Here is a 15,953-nt window from a genome sequence, read left to right on the forward strand (position 1 = left end):
ACGGGGGAAAGGCTTAGCCGTCATGGACTGGATGAGATACGTCGTGGACGGACGATATCCGTGATGGAGCAAACACGGGGGAGGAACCGGCCAGTCAGGACTGCCAGGTAGGAATGGATGTTTTACCGTGGTAGGAGGCGGCAGCGCCTGTGAAAGAAAATGGACCGGGTGCGAGACTTGTGGGTGAGGGCCACGGAGAGGGCCAAGAGAGAAAGATACGGCGAGAGTGCGCGCTGGAGTGTGTCTCGTAGACCACAAGCCACGCCGCTGCCGCAGGACGAAGAAGTCGACGACAATGTCCAGCAGGGAACCCAGCATGTGGGAAATGTGAAGGGGGGGGGGGGGGGGCGCGGACCGGCGGGGAGGGGGGGCGCGGGGGGGAGGGCGTGCCCCGCCACGCACAGCCGACGGGGCATGCAGAGAAGAAGGCGGAGCGCAGCGCGGGCCGCCGGACGGCCCGCAGGGGGGGGGGGGGGGGGGGGGGGGGGGGGGGGGGGTGAGGCAAATGATACTGACTCTCTACGGGTGAGGGAGGGCGTGTCACAGCTGGGGTTTTGGACCCCACTCTCCACAAGTCCAACCCCACTCTGGGAAAAGCCAAGAGCGACGTGCTCTGCTCTCCCGGAGAGATCGGTACGTATCGCCCTGCTCGAGATGCTCTCTTTTTCCCTCCTCGGGCGACAAAGTACCCAGGTACCTCCAGGCTTAAGACCTGAGGCACTCAGGAGAGAGGTAAGGTACGCGCACCACCAGATAGGTACCGACTTGGTTTCGCGACAGGACGGGGAACTGGGGACCGGTACGTACCTACTTCCGTTTTTTTTTTCCTCTTTCTCTCTCTCTTTTTCCTCCGCCTCGTTGTATTCCGATCCATAATTTTCACCTGCCAGTCTGTACGGATTGTACGTATTCCGTACAGATGTGCTACTTATTAGCTTCTGGCTTGTGGTATGCCTGGCTTTGCTGGCACCATCCAAGGAGGCTAGGAGCAAGCATCTCTGTTGTAATACCCAAAGCCAAATCGTGGCATCATCATCGCCAACATCGCCTTCGCCATTATCTTGCAAGTCAGCACACAGAGAAGATGAAGGGATTGGAACCGTAGCGCCGTGTCGGCCAGTAAGTGCGCATGCAGGTCAGATTTTTGTGCCCATGGTATGTTCCGGCTCTTCACATCGTCATCCTTAACCGTTCCCGCCCAAGCCCCAAGTCACGGTGCACTATGGATATTACACCTTCGTTCCATGGCAGAGGCATAGGGATCCTTATCCTCAGAGAGCAGAGAGGGGGGGGAAAACTCTTCTCTCTTTTTGTCATGGCGGCAGTGGTGGGAATGCTCAAACTGTGCCCTGCGGCCTGCCTGACTTGCTAGCTTGGCCGTGGTGAATCCTCGGCCTCATTCGCAATATTGCCTATCCACCCAGCGTATCTGTCCCCTCGTAGTTCAGTCTTGTTTCCCCGTATTGCAACGCCGCCGAACCCACACCCTTTGACCTCCAGAGGCTCCAGGACCCAACATCAATTTTCCCAAATCGTGAACCACATCTCGGTCTACTGCCGACACGTGCCTGACCTCCCACGGTCAATATCTGCTCAGTATGGGGCGAGCCGCGAGGATCGTGAACAACAGGACATAACCCTTGTGCAACATGGGCGGCAGACTCGTCAATACCCTAGAAGTGCCTTTTCCTCCACGTCTACCATGTCCTCCCGGGCCTTGGTCATCCCGCTTTCCTTTCCCCAGGCCACCGAGATTAGCCCCCCAACCTGGTCCTGGCTTGTCTTCCCAAACGACCCTTACTTCTGATTTGTGTGTGGGCGGATGCGCGGGGGCGGTGAGGCAGCGGAAGTGAGTGGTGGCTTGGTTCTGATAAACCCCAAGCTTGTGCCACCATCCTGGTGTTTGATTGGCCCGCCACGCCCTTGGGAAGCTATTCAGGGAAGCACGGATAAAAGAGACGACGAAGGCAGACGAAGCAAAAAAGAAAATGCAGGGGTGGAAAGGGACCCCTCGTCACGCAATGCGCCGCCCAAGTCACCTCGCCTATGGCACAATCCTGTCCCGGCCCTCCCCTCATCGCCGGTTCTTACCCCGTGGGAATGAAGGCAGAACCTTGACCCGCGGGCGCTTGCATTTATTGGCAAGAAGGAAATCTGGGGGAAGGCGTCCGTCCAGCGCCCAGCGCCCAAAAAGGGCAACATTTCGTTTCCTTCTCCCCGGAGAATCCCCAATCGTGCTCTCATCTCACGAGTATCAGCTGAGGAGAAAGGATACCGGCATTCATTCGCCTCATTCCCGACCGGGGGATCGTCCGTACCCCTTGCCGCGGTGCCAATCCAGGCCGCATCGTGGCATGGCCGCCAGTGTCTGTCTGCCCTGGGCAAGGCGAAGCGCATGGAGACAGAGCCCAATAAGCTTGTTCGATGCTCTCCTTCCTCGCCTAAGCCGCAGTCCTTGTGTATCGTTGCCCGGAGCCTGCGACCATTTCCAGGCGTCTATAGGTAGACCTATCTTTGTGCCGGCCGTATCACAGGGCGCAGGGCAGCCTGTCCGAGCTGGCACGGCGCCGCGATCCGAATTTCTCAGCTCACAATGAGATGAGGTCGGGACTGTAACCCCGCGGTGTGGGGGCTTCTCGCTTCACTGCGTTTGCAATGACAAGGCGACCAGACATGCTAGCCAACAAATGGTTCCTATGTATATGAAAGGCGACCAGCAAACAGTGGTTGGATCGAAACACATACGAGTTGCCTCCTTTCATTCCCATTGCCTTGCCGCCCTATGTAACTCTCTTGTCGTGTCACTTAGGGGACCGAGCAAACCCCAGCATGAGCGGCTCGTTTGAAACCCGATGTACTGGCCCCGTCATTACGAGCGTCCTTGGATTGCAATTCCGTGCCCTCCCCTCAACGCCCGGGTCTCGGCGGGGGTGTGGGGGCCGCTGCTCTGTGAAGTGCTTCTAACCTAGCTCCCCTCCTTCGAGATAAGAGTGTATGGAGCGGTACCGGATCCCGAGCAGCAACTGTGCACAATGTCTCTCTTTTTGATCACGAAAGCCACCAGGTGTCCCCATCACCAGACACCTTTCGATAGAAGAAGATCCACGCAACTTGATCAACTTCGCCTCTGCTTCACCGCAATACAACAAATGTGGCCTTGGTCACCTGGGCTGCCTAAGCTGAGTCTCGAGCCTCTCAGCCGACCCAGTCAAAGAATGAGGCCAACAACAGCATCAACAATCGTTGGTGCGATTCTCGACCTTGCTACCTTGTGTGTCTCGGTTGTCTCCTGCCGCGACTCCATAGCGCGGCAAGCGCGAGAAAAGAGCCCTGTCGCAGATGGGTCAAATTTCCGCATCGTGACTTCTTCAGCGCTCGTCAGCGTGAGGGCTAGACTATGTGATCCCCATTACATACATAGTAGTAGATAAGCCGCCTGGTACCTACTTGCTGGGGCTCTCTTGGCTCTCTTCGGCTTGGTAGTCGTACTTCCCTTGGTCCAACACAGGGCTTTACACAGGGTCGGCGCTTCTGCGGCTCGGCAGCCCTCGGTAGTCACTGGCCGAGGGCATATGGCTCCGCTGGTCCTCGGCTCGCCTCTCGGTCTGCGAAAACATAATAGCGCATGAAATTCCGCAATCGCTTGGCTTTTCTGGTGAAGCCGCATTCACCGAGTCACCGGCAGTCTGTCTCCGCCGAGCTTCGGACCCTCGTCGAGATCAGGGTTACCCCCTCACAAGGACTATCATCCTCCTCTGGTATGTTGATGTTGCAAAGGCCGCCATTAGCACCCGTTATGTTCCCAGCATCGAAATTCCGTTATTATCGTCAACGGAAAGTCGGGAATGTGTCCTCCTCACGCCTCCGATATCCAGCCTCGGAAGAGGCTCCTCACTGCGGTAATTGCAAAGCCAAGGAGCCCCTCATTTAGCCAGAATAGAGCCTTCCCCATGATCCAAACGGGATAGAACGTGGGGGGCCATACTGCCACCAGCACCATCCGATGCTTCTATCCCAGGATATCGCCATCAAGCCATGCTTCCATCCAAGTCTCTCATTGGTGTTGCATGACCTCTGATCTTCAAGCGGCGTCACCTCCGCTATTGCTTCTCTAGCGCCCAGGTCCGCGATTGCATATGGTGACCCCAGGTGCGCAGCTGGCCAAGTTTTCGGTCCGTCGTTGAATTGCCATTTCCAGCTCAACTTTCCATCCAGGTGCTTGCGATCACTCAGGCTGCGAGGCGCCCTAAGCTTGATTCGGAAATCCCGGGGGAGGCCCTAATGACCCTGATTCCAAGATTTGGGGTACCCGGCGCCATGAGATCTCTCATCCCCTGACTCTTCTCTCCACGACTAGATTGCCTGATCTCTGTCAGACGAGACGAGAGGCTCCGCGGCCGCGAACTTTGGCGTAACGCGTGCTTCGGCATGCCAAACATGGCATCGCTATTGCGATATGCGTATATCGAGTCAGTCTGCTGGCATGACGCTCGGGATTTCTGGACACTCTGCGATGGCATGGGGCGACAGAATGAGGTGATCCGCCTGATGGAAACGAACGTGTCTGGTAAAAGCAAGCTGTAATGGAATCGACACCTCCACTGTTGGATTTGTCAACCAACTTCAACGCCCCCAACGCTCTAATAGAGTCCAGAAATCTATCAAATTTCTTCTCCCGCCCCCGGACTTCTCCATGCCTCGATCTGGCTGGCTGGTACGTCTGATTGCTGCGCTACTCGTATTTTCAGGGATAGCAAAACGTCTAGTCGCAGGCAGGTTCACGGACGCTAAACCAAGCCGTCTTCGGTAACTTGGCAAGTGGTCCAGAATCCCGAATGTCGTGTATTATTTCGTTCATTTTGACGAGCAATGATAACAAACTAGCCAATGGAAGTCGTCCGAGCTAGGAGTGCTTGGTCGAGTCGTGACTTTCTCAGGGGTATCAGCAGAGCAGGCAGTCAGTCAGGTTGCCGTGTTAAAGCTGAATCTCAAATTTGCCTACAGCTCTCTACTTCCTTTCCTTCCCCAGCAGACAGATAAAGCTCATGCAGTGGACAGATGGCTTTCGTAGCTATCCTAGTCGATGCCTAGACCACGGTTGGATTAATATGGTTTGTTCGTGGGTTTCCGCTCGACATGTCGCCGAGGCTCGCCCGCAACACCACATGAACCCCGTCTTTGTTCTGGGGAAAGTTTCCCTCATCTCGACCCCGACTAAAAATTGGCCACTGTAACTTGTATGCGTACAGATTGTGTGTGCTGTCCTTCGGCCGAATTGGAACGCAGTCGTGAAATGCGGAGAATCATACGCCCATCGCACGACTGTGGAGGCTTTGACGGATTATGCTCGAAATTCCCGACGGATTTTGCGGGGCTGCAACGACGAACTTGCATTCCACACAGGTATGCGCGGGGATTAAGAAACCGCTGCATTCTCCATAGCGGCAACAATGGCAATAATGCATAGTCTCGGGGCTCAGAGTTGCATTTTGCTTTGTGTCGTCTTGGGGTTCGAGACAGGCCCGTGTTGTTCGCGCGGGTAGAACACCGCTGGCCGGCTCGCTGTTTCCACCGCGGGCGGACTCACTCACCTGGGCGTTTCTGCTGTTGCTTCATAAACCTGTCTGTCTCGCTTGGACCGGGTTCATGACGGCTGAAAGATAAGACCTGGAGTCCGGGGCTATGAACTCAAAGAGTGCACTGGTTTGATACACTTGACAAGCGTCGGAATGGCTGGCTCTTGTGAGACTTCGCAATGCCACCAGCGGGCGCATTATCACTCAAATTTCTCGGGGCAACTGTGGGCTTTCGCAGTTGTCCTCAGAGTCGATTGCGAGACTCGCCCAGCATGAGTCAGGTGTTGCTTCCTGCGTTCGACGGTCCAGCGGAAATGAACCGAGCTCCTCAAAGGCAGACTGGATGTGCCCATGCTTCCCCAGACTCCCCTTCACTTCGAGCATCCCCGCAATGTCCTTGGAGAGGCCAAGGAAGTAGCTCTTGGAGCTAGAATCCAAGGGTCGTACCAGTATCATGTGCTTTCTGCCCTGGGTGAAGATTAACCCGAGTTTCCTTGCCGGGACATACGCCTGTGTTTGAAACCAGCTTCCTGAAAAGGGCAATATCTGAAGACGTGGGAATGAGCCGGGGATGGGGCTTCGCAAGGGGGGCTGATATACAGGGGATGTAGATAAGTGTGGGGTACGCCCGGAGGTGTGAAAGTTGAGCGTGGTGTGTTGGCATGGCTCAAGCCTCAGAGTCCCAGTTTTCTGAGGGAGGTCAAGATCCCGATATTCCCCGAAAGCACAAGCAAACAAGTAAGCCAGCCGCTCAGAGAAAAGATTTGGTTTGGTCATAGTTGGCGGCATGTGAGCGGCGCTTGCGAAATCTTTGCCATGTCCTAGATGCCTCAGGTGAGACGCAAACAGACGAATTGACGGCGCTGAGAGTCATCCCTCGTGGGAACATCGCCCAAGTCATTGTAAGCCCTGAATGTTTGGAACGCTTGCCCCTCGTTCCTGTCACATGTGAAAGATAAGCAGATAAAGGGGGATACCCCAGGAAAAACCGGTGTCATTTCGCCAAAGAACAAACCTTAGCATGATGTCAGCGCGAAAGCTTGGAACTGCATTCAGCAAGTTGGAGAAACGGTAACATTCTTCCACATGTAAATCCTGGAGAAGCACGTACCTTGCATTGCACATGCGTAGGCGAGAGGGTCTGGCCAGAATTGCCATCCAGAAGTGAGAGTTTGACGGCTGTTAGCCGCACCTGTAAGCGGGCGACTCCAGGCAATCTGAAGCGCCGCAGACTGCTGGCCCGAGCCCCGATATCGTCACTCCACAAAAGATGTGGAACGAATACTGCGGATGAGAGAAACTCCGCTTGCCCTACGTTATCAACCCCAGGTCTCTTCACCCCAGCTTGCCATCAAGGGTCCTCATTAGCAATGTACCCCGGTGTGTGAGACGAACGAATGTGTTTAATGCCAACGTCGACGAAGGAATCAGGATTCGTAACCTCTGGACCCCGAGACGATAACATGATCCGTCGACCCGAGCGCAGGCATTGGGATAGAGAAGGAGGCAGTGTGTGGCTAATGCTTCACGTGTGGCCCATAGGCTGTGGGCGTGGCTGGCAAAGAGCACGACATGCTCTTTTAGTACCGTCATGCTTGACGGTTGGCAGTATTCTCATCAGGGAGGTCCTTGAAATCTCTTGCATTGAAATGTCGAGACCCAGGCTCTTGGGCAATGTCTAGCCGCGAATATATCCGTCCCTGTAAGGCACCTCGGGCCCTCGCTGTCGGGTATGTAGGACACATCTCTGATCTCCGCAAGGATCTTGCCGTGCATTCGTGTCAAAGGTTGTCCGGGTTTTTGTGGATATCTTTTCCGGTTTCCGAGCCAAGCAACGCCCATTCAAACGGTCAGGACGAAGTATGGATATAGATAAGAATATTGGCTTTCCATTCCGCCGCCTGACTTGCAAGCACTTGTGTCCTGGCAATCTGAATCCCCTTGGGACACCTCAAGAACAAGAATTTGCTCAGTCTGGACATGTCGGACCCCGCAGGGGCCACTCGGTATCATGCTGTACTGGCTGAAGGCTAATCCGCGTTGATGAGCATCATCGAACCGAAGTGATTTTATTATCGGAGGCGATTCTCGACGTAATTATCGTGCAATACGTACAAGATCAAACCGTCCGAATCATTGTCATCAACATTCCTCATAGCCAAGACCAGAAACAGTGCCTGCCGGCAATGTTTTTGTGTCGAGACCAGAATCGTACTTCAAGTGGTGTGGCCCGGCAGGTGAAACCGCGACTGAGGATATTCGAGCGCTTAGGGTTACAGGCCACCAAAGGTCTGCGGCAATACAAGATCTGAGAGCTCAAAGCCCACTGGATACAGGGTTCTAACAAATGAAACCGGAGAGGCCCTAGAATATTCCGAGTTGTTGTGGAAATAGACTTGCGAACCAGTCGGTGAAGAATCGAGTGAATTAGATGCGCAAAAGGGCGCGCTCGAGCAATGGACCCTGGCGACCACGTTCCACCCGTTTGGCCCGGAAACACTGCCGTCAGTGCTGGCGATTCTTGTCGTCCGAAACTTAGCCAAGGCTCCGGAAAGGTACTGAACGTTCCAGGTGGTCGGTACCAGAAGGCTTGAAAAGCTGAGGCGGCTCGAAATAGTCGTCTTGTCTGGTTAGAATGATGCGGCCGGGCAGGGTTCTCAATGGAAGACGTTCGCTGCCATTCTCCTAGTCGGTGTATGTCCCAGAAAACGGGAGTGCAAGACTCCTACGATTCTGCGAATGTAAATGATTGCTGGGGCGCGCTGGTTTGAAGTCACCAGCACCCCGGTGTCGAAGTTGGATGCGGCTCAATGCGCCCTCTCAGCTGTGATTTGGGGATCGTGGCGCAACCCCTCGTCGCATCAGTCGACATTGGTCTTTTGTTGCTATAGATTCGAATGGGTTGAGATTGGTACCTACGAAGAGGATGATGTATTGTCCATCAAGTTATCTTGCCTTGGGCAGTTCCTTTCGTCGCGCAGTAAGAAGGTGCGCTTTTCCCTCCTCCCACCTTATACCCAGCCACATGTCTGCCTGCAGCGAGCGTGTGTGGCTGATGACCTCATGAGGGGCAGGTGTGAGAAGGACACATTCGTACTGTGCAACCTTTTCAACTTTACGTCGTCCATTGAAGCACATCAGGACCACCGAAGTAGTCGAGGAGACGCCTCGAGCAAGAGTTGAGGTCCCAACAATGGAAAAGTACCGCTCCTTTCACGAGGAGGATATTTCTAGCTTCGACCTCCCCTCCACACGCATGTAAATCTCCGCCCTCAGATCATGACAGCTCCTGACAGAGTGCAGATCGACTGCCTACAGTGTCCGCGGCCGATGCACTGGAAGAACTAGACGGTGGTGTCACCAGACGTGTCTCTACCGGAATTTCGCGACTAGATGAGGCTCTCGTATCGTCTTGGCCTCTTCCGGCACCGAATTCGACACGTGGGGGAGGTCTCCAGAGAGGCCAAGTCACCGAGATATGGGGACCCCCAGGCTCAGGCAAGACAGCTGTAGGGTGAGATGCCATTATCCTATCCTCTTGGTGGCGGAATGTCCTCAAGGCTAATCCGTCAGCAAAGTATTCAGTTGGTCGCGAATGCGCTATGTGAGGGTCATGGTGCTGTGTGGGTAGGTCGGTTCATCTAAGACTACCATGCGCCGGAAGACGACGACGAGGCTGACGCACAGTTCAAAGATTGTGCGTATTCGGTTTGCGGCCATCGACTTAACGCGGTGATCGAGGCAGTGGAAGCAGCCCGGCCATCCGAGGACAATGAAGCGGCAAAAGCAGCCACGGATCACTTTGCACATTATAGCTGTCCCAGCCTGCCTCATCTCATTTCACTCTTATGCCGTCCTGCAGCGGCGACAGTGCCAGTAAAGGCGGCTGTGGTCGTGATAGACTCCTTATCAGCTTTGGTAAATCACGCCTTCCCCAAAGCGCCTGACGGTAGAAAAGATTCGTCGCGCGGCACAGGTTGGTGGTCACGGACCAGTTCGAGGTTTATCTACTCATAGCATGCAGGTCCAGGTTTTTCAGCGAAGCGGCTGCAGGCTGTACAGTACATCACCAATGCGCTACAGAAACTGGCAGCGACGCGCGACTGCGCAGTGGTGGTCCTGTCGCAATGTGCAACCAAGATGCAGCTGGAACGGAGCGCGACTTTGATCCCATCCATTAATGCTGGAGTATGGGAACAGGGCATGTCAACGCGGGTCGTGCTGTTCAGAGACTGGGTCTGGAAGGAAGAGCGACCATGGACTGTATGCTTCGCCGGTGTGCAGAAGCTAGACGGCAAGGCTGGGCTGGACATGATGCAGAGCGCAGCGGCGTTTAGAATTGAGGCGGTCAGTATTTTCGTTGGGCAGTCACGATTCCGGCATAATTTCGCAAAAGCGGAGTTTCCAAGACGAAGGAGTATGTGGTTTGCTGACATGGCTCGTTATCGTGACAGACGGGCGTGGTCGGCGTGCAGTACGACACTAGCCAACCATCGGTGCTCCTATCAACGACTGCACGGGCGAAACGCAAGTTGGCAGAGGCTGGCCTCGAGGTGCCCGATAGCGACGAAGATGACGAGGAGTACGGATGGGCACAAGAAGACGAATCGGCGCTTCCCGGCCCGCCGCCGCAATGGCAAGGCAGTGAAGACATTCTCTTAGGGACTCAAGCGGCCGAAAGCGAGGATGACGGCAATAGCGACGGAGACGGGCGCGATGGGGATGAGGCAGCGACTAGCGGCCGAGATAACAAGGATTTGGCCGAGTAGCAAGAGGGATTGCGGAGACTGGGCCACGATGAAATATTTCCGGGTGAAGGACCGGAGCTTGGCCGATAGATAGGACGAGCATGAATCGATAATACGGTACGGAAAGTGGTACCTACCTTCACGGCCCTCCCTTTGGCCTCAGACTAGGCTACCCAACCCTAGGCTTTGACGAGATTCGGAGGCAAGTCAGAAAAGTTCCTCACCTGGAGCCAATTCCGAGACTGACGGAGTGTGTCATGTAACGGATACTCAAGCTTCAAAATTCAGGGTGAGGCGAGGGAAAGATTGAGGGGAGAAAAAATCCAGTCCAAAACCCCACCAAATATGACGGACGACCCGCCAAGGATAGAGATTCAGCGGTTAAGGACCGATAAGAAGTAGAGGTCGGTCAAGACCCGGGTCCACCGAGAGCATAAAAGTCCATTGTCACCATCGGCCAAATGTCGGCTTGACGCGGACCGCCTGGAAGCACAAGCTCAGAGACACTCCAGGGCTCAGGGGGGGGCATGGAGATAATACGCCGTGGCTCGTCCGGGGCCCCGACCCCAACCTGAGCATCGTGGGGTCCACATGTTTGGTAAGCCGCAGTCGCTGTGGTAGCTGCAGTGGCACTCTTTGTGAGAAGGTAAGGAGTAAAACGGAGGGAGGATGAACTGGCCGGCTGGTATGTGGGTGAGGTGGGTGAGTGAGCGAGTGATTGAAACTAGACGGCTGTGTGTTGTCATTGTGCTCCGGGCAAGTCCGGGTGCTGCTGGAGGCTCACCAAGGGGAAAAAAGGGGGTCGTGATGGCTGAGGTGAGAGGTGGAGGGAGCCATTAGCTTACCTATCGGGGGGGCGCGACTTTCCATCTACGTATTTTTGCTGGGAGGGAGTGGACGGCTTTTCGTGGGGAAATCTCTTTTTCCCCCTTGTGGCCCGTTTCTTCTCGAAGGAAAAAATGGCGTCAGATCGAGGGCCCCCACATGCTCTGCAGCGCCGGGCTACTTAGGTAGTCCTCGGACACACTGCTCCTCGTAGAGGCACCTTACCCTGTGTGTCCGTACATTACCTAGTCACAGCGGACCGGAGAGCACGCTGTACATTGAATGTATGCTGGCTTGGCTCAGGTGGGTATCTCTGCTGGGCTCAGTGGTGCGCCAAGCACTGCGAGGTTCCCCATGAGCTGTGGCCTTCAGGGGGATATGTGCCTCTCCGCCGTGTAGGTAATTAATATTCAGGGTAGTGGGAGATGCACACATGCTACCATCCTGCATTCCCACATATCCTCAATCGGCCAAGGACTTGGTGCCGTTGCAAAGTACCTAAGATATCCCATCAGCGGGATCACACAGGGTGGATTCCACATCGCTCGCTCTTCATGCCGGGTGCGCGGTATTGTCGTGTCGCCAAGCAAGACGGCCCCGAGGGGGCATGGCGGGAAACCAGGCACAGAGCCTGCCTAGTTGAGGCAAGGTACCTTGCTGTTGGAGAAGTATTTCTGGAGAAGAAGTGACTTTGGAGCCTGCGGTATACACTACTCGAGTAAGGCTTTTCCCCGGTCGCATTCCGCTATTCGCGACCATCTCGCGCTTCGTCAGAGCCTCTGGAGTTCTGAGGCGCCCCAGATCTTCCGAGCACGTTTTGCTAGATTCACGCCCATTTTCCTCCCGCAAAGAGCTATACGTACCTGCCCTGCTTCCCGGTCCCTACAACGAACAAGTCACAGCCCTGCGACGGGTGGTCCACTGTCTTCGTTTTTTCTTTTCCTTTCTTTTTTTTTTTTTTTTTTTTTTTTTCCCTTGCAGGTGGAAATTCCCCTTTTTCCCTTTTTTTTCCTCTCTTTTTTTTTTTTTTCTCCTTTTTTTTTTTTTATTTCCCCTCGGCTCCCCCCCCATTTTCCCCTTCTTTTATCTCCCCCACTCCCCACAGTTCCCCCTCTCCCCCCCCTCCCCTTTTTTTCCCTCTCTCTTTCTCTTTTTCAGCCTCTTCTTTTTTTTAATGCCGCTGCGGATCCGCACCTAGTGCACCTTGCTTATCGACTCCAGACTGCTCAAGGTATCCGTACCTCGACCCAATTGGGTGACATAAGCCAGCTCCATCCGGAACCACTAGCATCAAGCATTGGCATTGGCATTGGCATTGGTCGTAGCCTATGTGAAGTTATTCCCACATGGCCGGCTGTAACTCACATATATTGTACGTACATCTTTCATATATTATTCTCCGGGCTCACCAGGGGCCCCACCTTTCACTATCGAGCCTGCACAGAATGTTAGCACTGGCTCGTTAGTCGACTTGACGAGTCTGGACCGAGCTCGTTTGTCACTGCGATTGGTGCCATTTTGCTTACCCTTGGCTCTCGCGCAATGATTCCCAGCCATTCGCTCTTCAGGCCAAACCCGCTTGCCCGCAACACGCAGGCAAGCGAGCGAGCGAGCAAACGATTTTCTAGAGGATGGATGGGTGTTTGTCAGGACTCCCGTCAATTGTGTGTATTGCTCATTACATGGCATCACTCCAGTCCGAGGTTGCCTACCTGTGTATGGATACGTCGTCGGTGGTTGCATCGCTACTGGATTCGGTCACAAACCTGACCGAAGCAAATTGCACTCGCGAGCCGCAGCTGCTTCCCGTCTTCTCCGCCTTCTCCGCCCTTGCTCCAGCTAGCCCCTCTCCGCTTGTTTTCTTTGCCCACAGAAAACCTACCGCCATTTCTATCTTACGATGGTGCGCAAAAATCGAGAGATTAACCCCAGGTAGCCTGCCAGATCCTAGGCCATTCACAGCCCCCAACGCAACGCAATGGGGTATGGCTCCTGCGAAGCAAGTCCCAGTGCAACAGGCGGGTAGGGTGTTTCAGCTTCGACGAGTCGAATAGTAGGTAGGCACGCCTACAGAGCAAATCCAATCCAAACTACTGCACACTACCGTCCTCCCTCCGCTCCCGCCTGGTCCGCTGAGCCAACCCGAGGTCCTATCGGCTGACGCTGGAGAGAAGGAAACAGGAGATCTCAATTACGGTCCGCTTGAAACTTTGCTTCCCTCATCATCAGCCGATGTTCCTTATCTGTATATTTTAACCGCACCAGACAGCAGAACTGCTCTATAGTCTGTCACAAGAGAGTCACAAGAGGGGAAAAGGACAGACCAAGCGGTATCTAAGAAAGGAGGTCTAGATTGAGTGATCTGGCCCGGTGGAGCAGATCGACCGTGCTACTGGCGCCTTCCTACCCGCTCTCTTTTTTCTCCGCATCGAGCAAGTCACATATACGATATGACATCGTCCATTGCAACCACTTCCACCATGACAACCCCATCTACAACCGATCATGACCAGTTCAAGCCCGGTCTTTCTGCTGCCGCTGCTGCGCTGCTACTGTTACAAGCTCTTACCGTCACAAGCGAGTAACAAATGAGAATTAAATAGGCGACTCCGACTGCGGAGGACATCGCTGCCATGGCATCCTCACGCCACACTTGTAGCGTGAGCAAGTGCTTGCGCCTCTGCGAGAAGAGAGTGTATCTCAGCCTCTGGGGGCCTCTGGGACTGCGGGCACAACTGCGACCTCTGCCAAAGAAGCTACTGCATAGATCGCCAATTCGCCGCGGGTCGCATATACCGATGCAACCACGGGGAGCAGAGGTTTTTGCATGCTGTTAGTACCAATGATATGGATGCATGTGTGTGCGCGCGAGTGGACGGCTCGGATGCCGGGCCCAGATTTTCGTGTATCCTGCAGAAACGGCCTATCGCCAGCCCACTTGGACTGTACAGCACGCAGCAAAGGGGGCAGCGGAGGGTGACATCAGGACTTGAGACGATTTTTGCTGCAGACCGTAGGCGCCTCCCGCTCCTCAGTCAGCCCACAATGCCACTGAATCGTGCGGACGTCGTCTAACCCTGGCTCCACGTTCCCGGGTTTCCGCGGCGGCGGCGAAGACTACGACGACGGACGACGGAGGACAGACGATGAAGACGGCAGCGCAGAACATAACTAAGTTGGCAAGACCAAACGACATCATATCCCCCGGATTCTGGCCTTCAATTGGCGGGAGCCGCAATGTGACGGTGCCCGCAACTCCTGCAACAAAACTCGTTCTAGACTTCCCTCTGTTGCTATGCACCGACGCAGCATTGCTTGACTTTGGACTCTCGATCTTCGTCAGACGGCTGTGTGCTGGCTTGTTCCCTGTTTTCCACCCACCGGTGTAGTATATGCTGTTTTGTTTTTTGTTTTGTTTTTTGTACCGGAATGTGCGTTGTCTTCTGCTTGATGCTCTTAACGCTTTCACAACACTGCCGCTTGCTCGTTGATGTCTCCGCAGTCGTCTCTGCGGCACACCCGGTTTTTCCCCGCCTGAACTCGTTCGATGGCCCCAATGCCAACCTCTCCACCACGCCGGTCCCGCTGGCCCGCGTTGCCGCAACCACTGCCGGGATCCAATGTGCGCTCTTTTGTTTTTGGACACTGTGGTATATATATTTGATTTGGGATTTCTCCGAGAACTCGGCAGAGTTGTATTTCAACGACGCTAGAGCTCAACGGATAGTCCCACGAAAGCATGGTGTGAGTATATGATATACAAGCAACAAGAAGCGAGGGGCAACAGATACGGAAGAGAAAGGCAACCCGTACTCGTAGAAGGGCAGAGAGAGAGAGAGACTTGTGTAACAGTAGGATGAGTAGAGTTGCCTGCAGCGGATAACCTGCAGCGATCATGCACACATCCCGCTTCCCCGCCCGCCCGTCAACACACCCTCGGTCAACACACCCTCGGTCACTATCCCCTTTCTTCCTCTCCCCATCGCCGCCGGAGGCGCTCGCTACTCGGCCACACGGAGAGGCGCTTCTTCGCTCACCGGGATCGAGTTTCAATGTAACTATATGGCCTCTCTATATCCTGTTCTCCTGCACATCTTGGCTACTTATGGATTGAATCACCTCGTCCCTCGATTCTCGTCCTGCATGACATGCGGGGGATGGGGAAAATTCTAGACCGCTCTTCTCGTGATACTGAAAACAGGCAAATAATCATAATGAAAGCTCAAGTCGCCACTACCTATTCTTCACGCGCCCTCAAAGTATTGTTGTAGCTGTGAGTGTAACCGCAAAGCTGCGTCTTTCTACGGGGTCAAACGCAACGTCGGAATGGGATGATGGTCAACCGTTTTCATTCCGTTTTTTTTTCTTTCCCTCTTGAGCCTTGAGGTTTCCCGGAAGCTTTCGCACAGAGTACATCTTTCCATCACCTTTTCACGAACAGGGCGTAAGCTTGTTTTCGCACCTATTGCCCAGAAGGAAACTGCGTCGTCTTTATCCAGACGCAAAAGTAACCGAGGGTAAACACGTCTAACCTGTAACGTTGAGCCTTTTTTTTTTTTTTTTTTTTTTTTTTCTTTTTTTTTTTTATTTTTCTTTTTTCTTTTTTTAATTTATTTACGTATAAATCTCATCACGTTTTCTTCCTTTTTTTTTTTTTAATTATAATATTTTTTTATTTTATTTTTATTATTTATTTATATAATATAATTACGTATAAATCTCATCACGTTTTCTTCCTTTTTTTCTTTTTTTTAATTATTATATTTTTTTTCCTCCTTTTTTTATTTAAATACTAAGTAATAAT

The 15,953-nt window shown here is 53.8% G+C and overlaps 2 protein-coding genes across 2 annotated transcripts; one reads left to right on the forward strand and one right to left on the reverse strand.

Moving 5' to 3' along the window:
• Nucleotides 1-5,780: 5,780 nt before the first annotated feature.
• Nucleotides 5,781-6,240, reverse strand: CORC01_14008 (uncharacterized protein; the record flags this gene model as incomplete). Its single annotated transcript, XM_022625621.1, has 2 exons — nt 5,781-6,044; nt 6,085-6,240. The coding sequence occupies 2 exons, from the start codon at nt 6,238-6,240 to the stop codon at nt 5,781-5,783; spliced, it is 420 nt and encodes a 139-aa protein (XP_022467877.1).
• A 3,476-nt stretch (nt 6,241-9,716) lies between these two features.
• CORC01_14009 (uncharacterized protein) lies at nt 9,717-10,345 on the forward strand (the record flags this gene model as incomplete). Its single annotated transcript, XM_022625622.1, has 2 exons — nt 9,717-9,923; nt 10,031-10,345. 2 exons carry the CDS (start codon nt 9,717-9,719, stop codon nt 10,343-10,345), a joined length of 522 nt encoding a protein of 173 aa, XP_022467878.1.
• Between the last annotated feature and the right edge of the window lie 5,608 nt (nt 10,346-15,953).

This window comes from Colletotrichum orchidophilum (assembly GCF_001831195.1).
Source record: "Colletotrichum orchidophilum strain IMI 309357 chromosome Unknown Scaffold_229.1, whole genome shotgun sequence".
NCBI lineage: Eukaryota > Fungi > Ascomycota > Sordariomycetes > Glomerellales > Glomerellaceae > Colletotrichum > Colletotrichum orchidophilum.